Genomic DNA, 17139 nt, shown 5'->3' with positions numbered 1-17139 from the left:
TACTCCAGCTGAGGCCTAACCAGTAATTTTATAGTTGTGGCATGATCTCTTTGTTTTAATATTCTATCTTCTATTTTTTTAATCCCAAGTAACCTAATGCTTTTTTTAAACCACTTATCCACTTGCCCTGCCACCTTTTAAGAATTTGTGTCTACGAACAACAAAGTCTCTCTGCTCATTTACACTTTTCAAAATCATAATTGTGCCATTTGTAGTACACTGTCTTTCCATGTTTGTTATCCCAAAGTGCATCACTTCACATTTCTCCACATTGAGCTCCATCTGCCATGCTTCTACCCATTTCACAATTCTGTCATCCTGAAGCCTATAACTATCCTTATCACTGTCTACTACTTTGCCAAGTTTTGTATTATCAGGAAGCTTTATAATGCTGTTTCTTACCCGAGTCGATATCATTTATAAAAATTGAAAAGATTAATGGACCCAGAATTGACCCTTGCAGAACACCACTGCAAATCACCTCGTGGTTTTAAACATTCATCCAGCACAACCCTTTGCTTCCTGTCAGGGTCAACCTCATACCCATACCGGCACTTTTCCCTTCATTTCTTGGGCTTCCATCTTCTTAATAGGTATCCTGAGTGGCACTTTGTCAGATATCTTCAACCTTCTGTTACCTCATCAAAGGATTCAGTCAAGTTAGTCAGATGCTACTTTCCTTTAACAAATCCATGCTGGCGTTCGTTGATAAACTGTCATTTGGAATGCATGGGTTAATTTTGTCACTGATAGTGGTTCCCAATAACTGATGTTAACTGGTCTGTATTCTCCTGGTTTATCCATCTCCCCTTTCTTGAACAATGGTATGACATTTGTAACCCTCTAGTCCTCTGTCACTACTCTTGTATCCAATCAGGATTGAAATATTGTGATCAATGCCACTGGTATTGCTACCTATGCTTCTTTCAGCAACGGAGGATACATTCTAACAGGACCAAGTGATATCTTTTTGGTATAGCTTCTATCTATTACTATTCTGTTCATAGCTTCGCTTTCCTTTTTTAGTGTAACCTTTACATCTTCCTTTGAAGACAGATGCAAAGTACTCATGTGATACTGAGTCATGCCCCTCTGCCTCTACATGAAGTTTCCCTTTGAGTCCTTTAATAGGCCTGTTATGATCAGATGAGGCAGGGTCGAAGTGTTCCCCTCTTTTCCCTCCTTTTTTGTCAGCAACAAGTTTATTTCTTTGGTAAGAGGATATACCTGTCACTTCAGTGAGTGTTTAACTGACTACATCCTGTGATCATAAAACAAACCAATCGGACAGGTTTTCTTGAGTTTATCCAAGAAAGAGGTTAGTTTTATTACACTTAAACCTATGTAATTAAAATTATAAAATATGCTCTGACTTTCAGGCACCCGCGCACTCTAAGTTCATACACAAATAGGTTACAGAGTAGGGAAGGATAGATTGGTTAAATTGAAGTCCAGAGAAATAAAAGGCATTTACTGTTTGTTGAGGTTGGCGACTCGGCTGGCTTCAGGCTGAATTCGCTGGCCTTGCGACTTTCCTTTGGTGGTCCTGAGGCTTCCAATTAGAAGGTGTGGATGGCTGATCCACTGGTTTTGAAGAGGATATGCTTGCCAATTCAGTGAGCGTTTAACTGTTGACATGCTGGGATAATAACCAATTGGACAGGTTTTCTTGAGTTTAACAAAGAAAAAGGTTAGCTTTGTTGTAGTTAAACTGATCTAAGTAAAATAAGAAAATATGCTTCGACTTTCACGCACGCGCACAAATAGAGTGGGGAAGGATAGATTGGTCAAATTAGAGTCCAGAGAAATAAAAGGGGTATACAGTCAGTGGAGGTTGGTGACTCGGCTGGCTTCAGGCTGAATTCAATAGTCATGCAACTTTCTTTTGGTGGTCCTGAGGCTTCCAATTTGAAGATGTGGTTGGCTGATTTGGTGGTTTTCCTGCAGGCAGTAGTACGGCTGATTTCCTTCAAGGCGTCTCTGTCTGCAGCAGGGGCATCCCTGGGTGGTCATGGTCAGCAAACAGGGTTCGAAGCTTGCAAGCTGGATTGGGGAGAGAGAGAGGAAGGAAGGAGAGACCCCACTTGGATCTTCTCTCATCAGCGTCTCGCTGTTTGTCTCCTTACTGCAGAGAAAACAAACTTAATTACACGAAGCGTGGGCCTCCCACTTGACCATCACCCAGTGATTCAAGCATGGTAGTTGCTAGCATATTCTGTCTTGCAATTTATTTAGTCTATGGAGGAGGATGGTGGCGGATGGGGACTGGTTGGATCTCTGTTCAAGGAAAAAGTGGAGAGCCCTCAGACCATCCTGGTGGAGTTGGAGGTACAGAGAGATTGGATGTCCATAGTGAAGAGAAGGCAGTCGGGGCCAGGAAACTGGAAATTGTCAATGGCGTTGGGTGTCCAGCTGCTTGTCTACTTCAGAGAAAACGGAACTTAATTACACGAAGGGTGGGCCTCCCACTTGACCATCACTTAGTGATTCAAGCATGGTGATTACGAATGTGTACCCTCTTGCAACTTAATTAGTCCGTGTCTAGGAGTCTACTCCCATCTAGGGTCCCATTGTTCAAGTGATTAGGTTTGAATGGTTTGTCTCTACCAGTTGAATACCTCATGTAATGGCCTTGACGGCTTGCTAATGGGAACAGATTCCCCAGATCATTGTCATTGGTGGGTCTGTGCAGACATGCTGTCTCCATCTCAATGTATTGGAATGTGTAAGGTACATTGATACAAATTGGGGTAGCCATCTTGAGCTGCCAGCATAGAGTCCCCTTTAATCTCTGTTTTTTTTTTTAAATTTCAATTCAGGTTTCTAGCCGGTGGATTAAAAATCATCATTCAACATGAAGCATGTTTTTGCGACACCTCCACACCACATGAAATTAAATGACGACAAGAGCATTTCATTATATGGTCGTTTTATTAAAAAGGGACTATACACACACACATTCATCCTCAAACACTCACTTATCAATCTTACACTGCCATCGCTATGCTCTGGCTAAGTTTTCATCGGTGGTGATTCTTTGCTGAGTTAGATTCTGGATAAAGTATCAGTTATCACATTGTTTTTGTTTGCAATGTGGGGGGTAATCTTTAGGTGTAAGGTTGCAAAAGCAGGCTCCATTAAAATAGCCTTGCATTCTGGGTTTTGAATTTCTGCACAGATGTCAAGGGATTGTGGTCCGTATAAGCTACAGTCTCTCCTATATTCGTTTTGGAGATATACTTCAACATGCTCGAGAGCCAGTAACAGTCCCAGAGTTTCCTTCTCTACAGTAGAGTGTTTCCTTTGATTGTTTAATTTTTTGGAGAAATACCCAACTGGTCTCTCAATGCCTGACTCCTCATCTTGAAGCAGGGTGGCACCAACCTCTTGGTCACTAGCATCCACTTTATAAAGTTTGGAGCTGCCAGCACCAATTTTGTTGGTTAAGATGGCTTTCAGCCTCGCGAAAGCTGTTTGGCACTTCCTTGTTCTTTTACATAACAAGTCTGTCAATGGGGCAGCTATCATGCTGAAGTTTGGGATGAACTTGCGGTAGAACCCACACATCCCCAAAAATCGCATTTTTCCTGTTTAATCATGGGGCGAGAAAATCAATCAATACCCGTGTCTTCAGTGCTCTGGGCAGCACCCGCCTGTGACCCACAACATACCCTAGGCAGATTACCTGAGCTTTAGCAAACTTGCTCTTTGCAAGATTTACCACTAGGTCAGCCGACTGTAACCTTCAGAAGAGGGCTTCTAACTGGTCTAGGTGGTTCCCCCACTCTCACTGTATGCTAACAGATCATCCAGGTACACTACACAGTTGGGGTGGCCAGCCATGACCTAGTTCATTAGCCTTTGGAAGGTGGCTGGGACATTTCTTAATCCAAATAGCATGACCTGGCACTAGAGTAAGCCATCTGCGGTGACAAAAGCCGAGATTTCTTTCGCATCAGTGGTTAAGGGAGCCTGCCAATATTCTTTTAACAAGTCTATTTTTGTATGTAGCTGGCGTTTCCTACTCTATCGCTACAGTCTTACAGGTGGGGAATCGGGTAGGAGTCTGCTCTCTTCACTGCATTAACCTTCCTGTGATCAATGCAGAGCCTTGCTGAGTCATCAGGCTTGGACACGAGAGCATCTGAGCCCAGCCAGAGCAGCTGGAGTTCCCCAATCAGGTTGTACTCCAGCATGTACTGAATTTCTTCCTGAACCTGGGTCAGTTTCTGAGGACCTAGGAGTTCGGGATTTTGCTTTAAGGGAGGGGTCTCTCCTACATCCACATCATGTATGGCTAGTGTTGTGCACCCTGGTTTGTCCCTGCAGATTTCTTTAAATGCTGCGAGCAGCCTTGTTAGGTCTCCTCTCTGTTCTGCAGTTAAATAGGAGAGTACAGTGTCTAGTTTCCCTAACATTTCGGTGATAGCTAACTGGATAGTAAGGGGTTTGATTTGGAAACCCTCCAGGCTGCCCTCTAACTCATTCTCACTGTCCTTTCTGTCCTCCTCCCTCCTGACTGCCTGACAGACCTATGCTTGTTTGTCCCCTTTCTGGCTGTGGTACTGCTTTAACATATTGATGTGGTGCAGCCTTTGCTTTTTCCTACAGTCTGGGGTGTCAAATAATTTATTTCGCTAATCCTCTTTACTGCTCTGTATGGACCACTGAACCAGGCTTTTTCAGTGGTTCATCCTGTATTGGTAGTAGCACTAACACATGGTCTCTGGGCTGAAATGTTCTGACCTTGGCATGTTTATCTGTCATGTTTTTCGTAGCTGTCTGGGAGGTTTTTAGGTGTTCCTTGTGCATAGCGTCTTGTGAACCACTCGTGGAACACAGAGATGTAGTCTAACAGGGAAGATTCATTACTGTGCTCTAAAAACCTCTCCTAGATTAGTTTAAGAGGACCTCTCACCTCATGTCCATATACTAATTCAAAGGGGCTAAAGCCAGTGGGTGATGGTAACAAACAGAAGAAATCCCAGCCATAGGGGTACTCAATGCAGAATGCCCTGATCTTTGTCTTTAGGGTCTGGTGGTACTGCTCCAGAGCCCCTTGTGACTGTGGGTGGTAGGCTGAGGACTTTATCTGGGTTTTGCCCAGATTACCCATGACCTTTTGAAAAATACTGGACATAAAATTTGTGTCCTGATCTGACTGGATCTCGGCAGGCAGCCCATATCGGCTGAAGAATTGGGTTAGCCCCTCCACCACTACCTTGTCAGAGATAGATCTTGGGGGAATGGCCTCTGGAAATCGAGTAGCCACATCGATAATAAGATACTGGTAGTCTCCTTTTGTTTTCAGCGGGGGCCCCACTCAATCCACCAACACCCTGCTGAATGGTTCCCTAAAAGCCGGTATGGGAATGAGGGATGAAGGATTTATTGCAGGTTGGGTCTTCCCCACAACCTAGCATGTGTGACAAGTTTTACAGAACTCCACCACATCCTTGATGAAGTGTGACCAGTCAAAATGCTGTCTTATGCGGGCTTGGATTTTTCTGATACTGACCAAACCAGCCATTGGAATCTTGTGGGCTATCCAAGCATTAGATAGCATTAGATCCAAGGAAGAGGCATCTAAATATGCCAGAAAAAACAACAGACCTGAGGATTGGGAGCAGTTTAGAATTCAGCAAAGGAGGGCCAAGGGATTGATTAAGAAGGGGAAAATAGAGTACGAGAGCAAGCTTGCAGGGAACATAAAAACAGACTGTAAAAGTTACTATGGGTATGTGAAGAGAAAAAGATTGAAGACAAATGTAGGTCCCTTACAGTCAAACAGGGGAATTTATTATGGGGAATAAAGGAATAGCTGACCAACTAAATGCATACTTTGGTTCTGTCTTCAGAAAGGAGGACACAAATATCACACCAGAAATGTTGGGGAATGCAGGGCTTAGTGAGAGAGAGGAACTGAAGGAAATCGGTATTAGTTGAGAAATGGTGTTGGGGAAATTGATGGGATTGAATGCCGATAAATCCCCAGGGCCTGATGGTATGCATCCCAGAGTACTTAAGGAAATGGCCCTATAAATAGTGGATGCATTGGTGGTCATCTTCCAAGATTCTATAGACTCTGGAACAGTTCCTGCAGATTGGAGGGTAGCTAATGTAACCCCACTATTTAAAAAGAGAGGTAGAGAGAAAGCAGGGAATTATAGACCAGTCAGCCTGACGTCGGTAGTGGGGAAAATTCTAGAGTCCATTATAAAAGATTTTACAACAGAGCACTTGGAGAACAGTTGTAGAATTGGCAGAGTCAGCATGGATTTACGAAAGGGAAATCTTGCTTGACAAATCTACTAGAATTCTTCCAGGATGTAACTAGTAGAGTTGATGAGGGGAGCCAGTGGATGTGATTTATTTGGACTTTCAGAAGGCTTTTGACAAAGTCCCACATAAGAGATTAGCGTGTAAAATTAAAGCACGTGGGATTGGGGGTAGTGTATTGCGATGGATAGAAAATTGGTTAGCAGACATGAAACAACGAGTAGGGATAAATGGGTGTTTTTCTGAATGGCAGGCAGTGACTAGTGGGGTACCGCAGGGATCGGTGCTAGGACCCCAGCTATTCACAATATATATTAATGATTTAGATGAGGGAACTAAATGTAATATCTCCAAATTTGCAGATGACACAAAACTGGGTGGGAGGATGAGTTGTGAGGAGGATGCAGAGAGGCTTCAGGGTGATTTGGATAAGTTGAGTGAGTGGACTAATGCATGGCAGATGCAGTATAATGTGGATAAATATGAGGTTATCCACTTTGGTAGAAAAAACAGGAAGGCAGATTATTATCTGAACGGCTATAAACTGAGAGAGGGGAATATGCAGCGAGACCTGAGACACTAGTCGCTGAAGGTAAGCATGCAGGTGCAACAGGCGGTAAAAAAGGCAAATTGTATGTTGGCCTTCATAGCAAGAGGATTCGAGTACAGGAGCAGGGGTGTCTTGCTGCAATTATACAGGTACTTGGTGAGGCCACACCTGGAATATTGTGTGCAGTTTTGGTCTCCTTATCTGAGGAAGGATGTTCTTGCTATCGAGGGAGTGCAGCGAAGGTTTACCAGACTGATTCCTGGGATGGCGGGACTGACTTATGAGGAGAGATTGAGTCGGTTAGGATTATATTTGCTGGAGTTCAGAAGAGTGAGGGGGGATCTCATAGAAACATATAAAATTCTAACAGGACTTGACAGGATAGATGCAGGAAGGATGCTTCCGATGGTGGGGGAGTCCAGAACCAGGAGTCATAGTCTAAGGATACGGGGTAAACCTTTCGGGACTGAGATGAGGAGAAATTTCTTCACCCAGACAGTGGTGAGCCTGTGGAATTCGCTACGACAGAAAGCAGTTGAGGCCAAAACATTGTATGTTTTCAAGAAGGAGTTAGATATAGCTCTTGAGTCTAAAGGGATCAAAGGGTACGGAGAGAAAGCGGGAACAGGTTACTGAGTTGGATGATGAGCCATGAACATGATGAATAGCGGAGCAGACTCGAAGGGCCGAATGGCCTACTCCTCCTATTTTCTATGTTTCTATCCTCGCTCTTTCCCTGTGGTACCTCAGCGGCACAACTACCTGCTGGACCACTGTCCACCCTTCATCCGCAGGTCTGTGAGGAGGTCTGCACTTCCTCATCACCTTATTCTTTCAATAGTCGTACTCTGGAACTCCCTCTGCTTCAGCTTCAGTTTGGGCAGTCTGTGCAAACTGTTTTTAACACTGGTTCGGCTTGCTGAGCCTCAACCAAGGAAGAATTGCTTAACACTTCCTTTGGTTCCTCTAAATTTCTGAAGAAGGATTCGAGTAACCAGACAGCAGGGTTATCTGTCTGCAGTGCCAGTTCATCCTCCTCTGGTGCTTGTTTGGCCATGGACCGGATCACCACAGGGAAAATGCCAGTGACCTTATCCTGTAACTGTTCTGTCTCCTTAACATCATTCGGCCTCTCGAAAACCACTGGGGGAAACTACCACCTTCACCCCCGCCAGGTCATTACCGAGGAGCAGGTCAATCTCGTCCACAGTTAAACCAGGGACAATCCCCATGGTTACCAATCCTGAAATAGGGTCATATTGCTCCCCATATAAAGGTGCGGGCATTTACCTTCCTCTGATGCCATTCACTAATACTTTGGCATTTAGTGCACTCTGGGAGAAAGGTCATGCCTTTTCCCAGCAGAAGGGATTGGGTGGCCCCTGTATCCCTAAGTCTACTGGGGGCTTACTTGCCTCATTCGAGGGGTATGGGGTCACTTTTTTTCCTTGGGACACAAAAGCCTGGTTACTCTGAGATTTTGTTAAGTTGTCCCACACTCTCAGCAGTATGTTTACGGGGACTTCTGCAGCTGGAGCCACAGCCTGGTCTGCTGTGCTTCCCGTCAGGACCTTTTTTCCTGCAATGGTCTGGTGTGCCCTGAAAAATCCTCAGGGTTTTTCCCGTAACTTCCAGCAGTCTGCTCGAAGGTGACCTGCCTTGTTGCAATGGAAACCTAGAGGCTTTTGGGCATAACTCCTGTTCTTAGCACCTTCCTTTTTGGGCTGAGGAGGGCCCCCTGTGTTTCCAGCTTCTCCTTCTCGCCCATGGCTGTTCCTCCCCCTATCACCCTCCCACCTTCTATCCTTTTTGGAATTTTGGAGGTAACTAGGGAAGGGTTTCCCTTGGGGTAAGGGCTTGTGGACAAGCGTAAATTCATCAGTGAGGGTTGCTGTCTGCCTGGCTCTTGAAATCTTTTATTCCTCCCATGGGTTTTTATGGAAAGGGGAAGGGATTTTTTGAATTTCCCAAGGAAGATCACCTCTCTGACGCTTTTATATGTAGCTTCTATCTTAAGCGCCCATATCCATTGGTCGAAACCCTTTCGATCCCGATGTAGGTTTGTTAAGGCCGTTTTCAAAGAGTTTGGAATTTTTTGCGGTACGCTTCCGGTATAAGCTCGTCTGCACTCAGGATAGCATTTTTGGTCATCTCATTGTTTGGTGAACTCTCGTCAGAACAATAGGAAATAAACTTCATGGGCTTTTCCTGTTAATTTGCTTTGCTGTCGCAGGGTCCAGCTCTCCGCTAGCCACTTGAACTGTTTAGCAAGCTTTTCAAATGAGATGAAATATACTTCCACATCCCCTTCATTGACCTTTGGTATCAAATGGGGAACTTTTAAGAGCTCTGCACTCGGTTCTGAGCTAGGGGTAGTTCCCTCACTCGCAATGTCTTCACTGGTTGCATTGGGTCTCCCCCTATTCAGTTCCCTTTCCTGGAATTCTCTCTCCTCCTTGCATTCCCTTTTCTTTTTCTCGGAATTCTAGCTCTAGTCTCCGCTGTTCCAGCTGTATCTTGGCTAATGCTGATCTGTCTGTTCCAGATTCTATGCCTGTCTCCAGTTCTTCAGTTACAATTTCAAAATGGTTGACAACAGGTTTTAGGATTTTGGGTTTCCTAGCTTTTGGACAGATATTTATCTATAAATGCTTAGCTATTACTTATCTCTTCAACGGTTAGGGCTTTTAAACTGTCCCAAGTTTATTCACTCTGTTCTAGCAAGGTACTGGTCTTGAATTTGCACATTTTAGTACTCTATCACTGAAAACCACAAGAAAACCTGTTCTGAAGTTTTTAAATTATTGCTAGGGATCAATTTGGTTTTCTGCTTCAAATTATTTTGTTCAACTATGTTTGATCCCAGATGTAGAGCCCCCAAATTTTTGTTACGATCAGGTGAGGCGGGGTTGAAGGGCTCCCCTCTTTTCCCCTTCCTTGTTTGACCGCAACAGGTTAATTTCTTGTTTTGAAGAGGATATGCTTGCCAATTCAGTGAGCGTTTAACTGTTGACATGCTGGGATAATAACCAATTGGACAGGTTTTCTTGAGTTTAACAATGAAAAAGGTTAGCTTTGTTGTAGTTAAACTGATCTAAGTAAAATAAGAAAATATGCTTCGACTTTCACGCACGTGCACAAATAGAGTGGGGAAGGATAGATTGGTCAAATTAGAGTCCAGAGAAATAAAAGGGGTATACAGTCAGTGGAGGTTGGTGACTCGGCTGGCTTCAGGTTGAATTCAGTAGTCATGCAACTTTCTTTTGGTGGTCCTGAGGCTTCCAATTTGAAGATGTGGATGGCTGATTTGGTGGTTTTCCTGCAGGCAGTAGTACGGCTGATTTCCTTCAAGGCATCTCTGTCTGCAGCAGGGGCATCCCTGGGTGGTCGTGGTCAGCAAATAGGGTTCGAAGCTTGCAAGCTGGATTGGGGAGAGAGAAAGGAAGGAGAGACCCCACTTGGGTCTCTCTCATCAGCGTCTCGCTGTTCGTCTCACTGCAGAGAAAACAAACGTAATTACATGAAGGGTGGGCCTCCCGCTTGGCCATTACCCAATGATTCAAGCATGGCAGTTGCTAGCGTATTCTGTCTTGCAATTTATTTAGTCTATGGAGGAGGATGGTGGCGGATGGGGACTGGTTGGATCTCTGTTCAAGGAAGAAGTGGAGAGCCCTCAGACCGTCCTGGTGGAGTTGGAGGTATAGAGAGATTGGATGTCCATACTGAAGAGGAGGCATTCGGGGCCAGGAAACTGGAAATTGTCAATGACATCGGGTGTCAGAAGAGGCACGGATGTAGCTGGGAAGAGACTGGACAAGGGGAGAAAAAATAGAGTCAAGATGGGAAGAAATAAGTTCAGTGGGATAGGAACAGGTTGAAATGACAGATCTACCAGGACCGTCCTGTTTGTGGATTTTGGGAATGAGTTAGATGCGGGCTGTCCGAGGTTGTGGAACTATGAGGTGGGGAGCTATAGAAGGAAGATCTTCAGAGGAGATTAGATCAGTGACAGTCCTGGAGACAGTGGCTTGATGTTTGGGGTGGGGCCATGGTCCAGGGGGAGGTAGGAAGAAGTGTCTTGAGAGTTGACGCTCAGCCTCAGCAATGTAGAGGTCGGTATGCCAGACAACAACAGCACCACCCTTGTCAGCAGGTTTGATCACAATGTCAGAGAATGGAATGTAGCAAGTTCAGAGGGAGACAGGTTAGAGTAAGTGAAGGGAGTGGAGAAGTTAAGACAGCCAATGTCATGCCGACAGTTTTGAATGAAAAGATCAAGAGTGGGTAAGAGGCTAGAGGGAGGGGCCCAGGTGGAGAGAGAATACTGGAGGTGGGTGATGGGTTCGCTGGTCGGGGTGGAGCAGGACTCCTGGCCAAAGATGCGTGTCCGGAAGAGCTCAATGTCATGCCAGGTATGAAATTCATTGAGGTGGGGGCGTAATGGGGTAAAACGGAGTTCTTTGCTAAGTACAGAATGTTCAGAGTCAACAGGGAAGTTTCTAGTTTGTTCTAGGTGATTCAGGTGAAATAGATGGTCATTTTTTTTTTAAGCAGTGCTTGTTGTCATGCTAGGCCCCCACCTGCCCAGAATGAGGCACATTAATTTTGTCATGAACATTGATTTTAACTGTTACTGGAGTGAAGATAGGACTTGTTAAACAGATCAGCTGTGGCTGGAAAAGACATTTGTATATTAACAGATAGTGCTTGGAAGGACAAAGGACCATTCCCTGACACATTCAACCCACAATGGACCTTGATCACCAGGTATTGTGTGTAAGAGGAGCATTCCAGAGACTGCTAAGGTGATGCAATCCAAGACATGGTCAGACCAGTTAGTCACCTGAATTGTACTAACAGTTTGAACTCGGAGTGTCTGTTTGCTCCTGGACTGAGAAGATCTCTCCTGTCTGCTCCCATCTCTTCCTCACAAGCCTCTGAGTCCACTGAAGACACATGAACCCCAAGAGAGAAATTCTCCTACAGAGAACAAGGTTTAAGAAGAATACTGGGCCCCAACAAAAAGCAAGATCTACCTATAATCAAGAACTGTACAGTGAGCTCAAAGAACTCCAATAAAAACTCTTCAGATAATGGCTCAAAGTTTTAACTTTGTTTTTTCTCTTTCCTGTCTCTATTTTTGCTAGCGTGGGCGCATTGTGTATCTGTACGCGTCAACCGAATTAGTGTTTAAGTTTACTAAATTTGAAACTCTTTTCTTCTTTAAACCTAAGTAAACCTATTTGTGCTAGTTTCTTTGCCTTTGGAAAGCGGTGAACAAGGATTCACCAAGGGGGAGCTAAAAACACGGTGTGTTTAAAATTAAACCCTGTTACGGTAAGACCAGGTGAAGGCTGAAGGGGAACCCTAGCACTCTTTCTCACCTGGTCGTAACATTGTGATCAACCATAGAAGGTTACAGGGAGCTATGTGGCTCATCTTGTCTGTGGCTGGTCTTTGCTGTTAGCTAAACTCCCTACTTTTGTGTTATCAGCAAATCTTGATAATTGTGCTACCTATATCGAAGTTCAAATCATCTAAAAATAAACACAAGTGGGCCTTGCGCTGCCTCCAATTTGTTTTCCATGGAGCGATATCCATATATCCTAACTCTGCTTCCTGTCCATCAAGTAAATATTTATCCATGCTGTGACAACATATTTCTTACTAATATGCCTGAATATCTAGAACCAGTCAATTGGGAAAGACCTAAACAAATGCAGTAACAACTTTGATTGGCATATCCAAAGGTGCCTTTTGGACAAACTCCTATTTTGATTAAATAGTGCTCTCAATTTATGCAGTGAAAGGGGATTTGTATTTCATCCGCTCTGTGATGAGTTGCGATTTCTTGTGTAATCCCAGAAATGCTAGTCTTTTCCTTGTGGTACACCTGGGTTAGATTCCTTTAGTATTTGGAAGACAACAATTGAAAGTTAATTATTTTATAAGGACTTTTTTTCCAGAAGTTCAGGAATTTCATCCATCCTGTTTCTTTGCATCTTTCGTTATAAAATGACCAATTTGAAAATAATTCTTGTATGTTTCATGTGTTGAAAATAATCTGATGTACGCATGAGATTGAGGAGTTGCAAGATAACAATTTCCAGTAAATTTATTAAACTTGTGATCCCCTTCCTCCAGCCAGCCCCAAATTAGGGTAATTCCAACATTATAAAGAATCATATAAAGAATGATGAAGCGTGTACAAGAGAGGCAATGTTTTCTTTTAAATCAGATCAGCATTCCCTAGAACCCTTTCTTCACTCATCTCCCCCGCCCCCCCCCACTCCCCATGCTAAAAATAATAGACCAAAAGGCTAATTTATTCTAAACATGTTGACGGGTGATGTTTAGAGAACAAAAATCTCAATGCCAAAATTTCTCTAGTATATATTTTAAATATGACTTCCTTCATATATAAAATAAAAACAGTAAATACTGGAAATACTCAAATCAGGCAGCATCTGTCGAGAGCAAAACAGTTAACGTACTGAATTTTCAAACCCATCTGGGGGCAAATATGGAGGTAGGCGGGCAGGAAAAGTTGTGCTGCCGGCCGGCGTGCCAGTTTGCTGGCACTATCCCCCACCCGGGCCATTTTCCTGAAGGGATGGTGGTCGGAAGGGCTACTTGCCCGCAAGTGGCAGGTAGTCAATTAAGAGGAAGTAAAGGCCTGAGGGCCCCCCTGAGTCATCGGGGACTAGGCCAGCTACCTGGAGACTGCCTCCCAGTGCTGACCCACAATGGCTTTGGAGTCCATTTTTTTAATTTAAAAGTTTAAAAAGTTGGAGAGAGGGTGCCTCAAGATGAAGGTGCCCTCTCTCACCTAAGCTGTAGGCTGTTGCTCTTTGAGCTGAAAGGTCTCCTGTTGGCCTCCAGCTTTGAGAGGATGCCCACTGTCCTTAATTGGATGACGAACCTGTCCTGTGGCCACTAATTGGCCAATTCAGGGAAAATAACTACCGGGTGAATGTTTCCCAAATAGTGCGATGTTGTGGTGCCCATTTGACGCCAATGTCTGGTCCTAACCCAAGACCCAAAATCCTGCCCCACATTTCGGGTTAAGGCCTTTCATTAGTACCGGGAAGAGTTGCAGATGTAATATATTTTAAGCAAATGAAAGAGGGAGGGTGGGAAAACCAAAAGGGAAGGTCTGTGATGAGGTGAAAGGTAGGAGAGCTTAAGTGATGAAAGGGATCATGGTGCAAAGAAAGAAAGACTTGCATTTTTGTAGCGTGTTTCACAACCACCGGACGCCTCAAAGCAATTTAGACAATAAATACTTGAAGTGTAGAAACTGTTGTAATGTAGGAAAAGTGACAGCTAATTTGTACACAGTAAGTTCCCACAAACAGCAATATGATAATGACCAGATAATTTGTTCCTGTGATGTTGATTGAAGGATAAGTGTTGGCTAGGACACCAAGGATAACTCCCCTACTCCTCTTCAAAATAGTGCCATGGGATCTTTTACGTCCCCCTGAGACAGCAGATGGAGCCTTGGTTTAACAGTCTTCTCCGAAAGACAGTACCTCCGACAGTGCAGCATTCTCTCGGTACTGCATTGGAATGTCAGCATTGATTTTTGTGCTCAAGTCCTGGCATGGGACTTGAACTTGGAATCTTGTGACTCAGAGGGTAGAGTGCAACCAAATGAGCCACAGCTGACACTACAAGGCCAAAGGGAGTGGTCATGGGCAAATAAAGAAGCAAAAGATATGTCTAGAGGATGTGTGAACGGTAAAATGAACAGCTACTGCCTTAAAGCAAAAAAGGGGGGGGGGGGGGGAAACGAGAGTAAAACCAAAACCAGCAAAGAAAAAGGAAACAAAATCATGACAGAGGTTACGATCTAAATGGTTGAACTCAATGTTGAGCCCGGAAGGCTGTAAAGTGCCTAATCAAAAAAAAAAAGGTGGTGTTCCTCGAGCTTAAGGAGGAAGTCATTGGAACAATGCAGGAGGCCAAGATAGAGAGGTCAGAGTGTGAGCCATGTGGAGAATTAACATGACGTGGCTGGAAGCTTGGGGTCACGCTTGGCGAACTGAACAGAGGCGTTCTGCAAAGCATTCACCTAATTTGTGTTTGGTTTCCCTAATATAGAGGAGACCACATCGTGAACAGCGAGCGCAGTATATTAAATTGAAAGAAGTACAAGTGAGTTACTGTTTCAACTGGAAGGAGTGTTTGGGACCATGAACAGTGAGAAAGGAGGAGGTAAAAGGGCAGATGTTGCATCTTCTGCACTTGCATGCAAAGTTGCAATGAGAAGGGGAAGGAGAGGTAGTGTTGGGGGTGACTGAGAAGTGGACCAGGGTATCACGGAGGGAAACGCCCTTTGGAATACTGAAAGGGGAGGGGAAGATGTGTTTGGTGGTGGCATCATGCTGAAGCTGGTGGAAATGGCGGAGGATGATCCGTTGAATGTGGAGGCTGGTGGGGTGGAAGGTGAGGACCAGGGAACCCTCTCATCCAGTCAGACACAAATAATTGCGCCATAAGCTTGGAATTGTTCTAAGCGCTCTATATTTTGGATATAAAAATTAAATTAACTTTTAAATCACTTTCCAACTTTATACAGAGTCCATACCCATACCCTCCTGCACTTATTTTTTATTAACCAACAGATCCTTGTCCTTGAAGTTTTTTCTAAGAGCGTTTCTTTTACAGCACTTGAGAATTGAGTTTGATAAGAGCTAAATACGGAGTCCTCTTCCTTAAACTTGTTGCTAAATTTTGTAGTGGCCAGTAAAATAATTTATTTTATTGTGTTGCCTTCCTCAACTTTTCAGCTGTGCCATATTCTGTATTGTACATTTAAAATAACCCCTGGATGCTTTTTTAACCAGATGTTACACAAATGCCCCATCTTTTTCTTGCATGTTTTTTTCTATTGTAAATCGCAGCTGTCCAGGGTTTTCTAAAATTCCCCTAAGAGGGAGCTGCTTTGCAGTAGTCACTGAATCATAACACTTGATCTAATTCTTAACATGAATGACCTCTTTTCAACCATTGATCTGTTTTGCATAGATCTCACAAACTAACCAGTAATTGTTTCAAAGTTCAACATTAATATGACTGCTGAGATGGAATAAAATGTGCCACTGTTTGTATAGTAGGGCTAACATTGTGTTGACGAATGGCAAATATTTTATTTATTTTTTTATTTATTTTTTATTTTATTTAGAGATACAGCACTGAAACAGGCCCTTCGGCCCACCAAGTCTGTGCCAACCAAGAACCACCCATTTATACTAACCCTACAGTAATCCCATATTCCCTACCACCTACCTACACTAGAGGCAATTTACAATGGCCAATTTACCTATCACCTGCAAGTCTTTGGCGGTGGGAGGAAACCGGAGTACCCGGCGAAAACCCATGCAGACACAGGGAGAACTTGCAAACTCCGCACAGGCAGTACCCAGAATTGAACCCGGGTCCCTGGAGCTGTGAGGCTGCGGTGCTAACCACTGCGCCACTGTGCCGCCCATATTGTTTTGTTTCTGTGTCAAGAACCAGATGCAGTTAATACCTGAGCAATTTTTAAACAGGAGCTCTTGACTAAACCTCATTTATAACATGGAGAACAAGGAGGGATAGTTTACATTTAAAGTATTTTCCCCTCAAAGATCCGTTTTGTAAATTGTTAATTAAGCATGCAAGCACTACAATGTTAGTGACTCATGTGAATGAATAGTTCAAACTCTGATCTGGATCACAATCAGAGACTTGAGTTTTTTCTCTCAAACATAATTAAGAGTAAGCCAAATTACTACTTTCTGTACTATTTTTAAAATATTTGAACCAAATTTAAATTGTTACAAGTGCAATTAACTGGTCATCTCAAGCAACCAAGCTTTAAGACTGCTTTTGTATTTTCAGGTGGTGAAGCCTCCCCCCAGGACAGGTTTCTGGTGATGGCAGCTGAGATGAACCAAGCAGTAGGAGGAGGCCCTCCTGAATTGGCTCAGTTCTGGAAGGAGGTTCCTAGAGACCAAGTGATGGAGCACAGGTAGTGAAGAAGTTTTTTTTTTCAGTCCAAATGAGCCACTTTTACCTTATTTTGTTACTTTCAGCCACTTGTGTTCTGGAGGTGCATGGCTTTGGATTTATTTCTGATGCTGAATTGGCATTCTTAGCAACATTTGATCCACAATCATGACTGGTTACACCTTTTAAATATCATATATTTACATCACATCTCCTCTTCATCCCTGCTGGGACCTTAATCCATACCTTCATTATCTTGAATGTTGGATTCTTAACACTCCTCATCTGACTCTCGCCCTTCACAAATGGCAGCT

At 43.8% G+C, this 17139-nt stretch overlaps 1 protein-coding gene across 5 annotated transcripts in view; it reads left to right on the top strand.

Annotated features, from left to right (window-relative positions):
* Nucleotides 1-17139, top strand: part of mospd2 (motile sperm domain containing 2) — a 113429-nt gene that overhangs the window by 78727 nt on the left and 17563 nt on the right. For 4 of the 5 annotated variants that reach the window (XM_068040448.1, XM_068040444.1, XM_068040446.1 and 1 more), the window contains one exon: nucleotides 16718-16847. In XM_068040448.1, the coding sequence (XP_067896549.1) occupies nucleotides 16718-16847 (130 nt within the window). Of the gene's footprint in view, nucleotides 1-16717; nucleotides 16848-17139 lie in introns of those variants that run through there. The other variant, XM_068040447.1, reaches the window with a different exon arrangement.

The sequence above is a fragment of the Heterodontus francisci genome, chromosome 10 (assembly GCF_036365525.1).
Source record: "Heterodontus francisci isolate sHetFra1 chromosome 10, sHetFra1.hap1, whole genome shotgun sequence".
Classification (NCBI taxonomy): domain Eukaryota; kingdom Metazoa; phylum Chordata; class Chondrichthyes; order Heterodontiformes; family Heterodontidae; genus Heterodontus; species Heterodontus francisci.
Note: the sequence above shows the minus strand (reverse complement) of the source record. Positions and strands in the feature narration are given on the sequence as shown.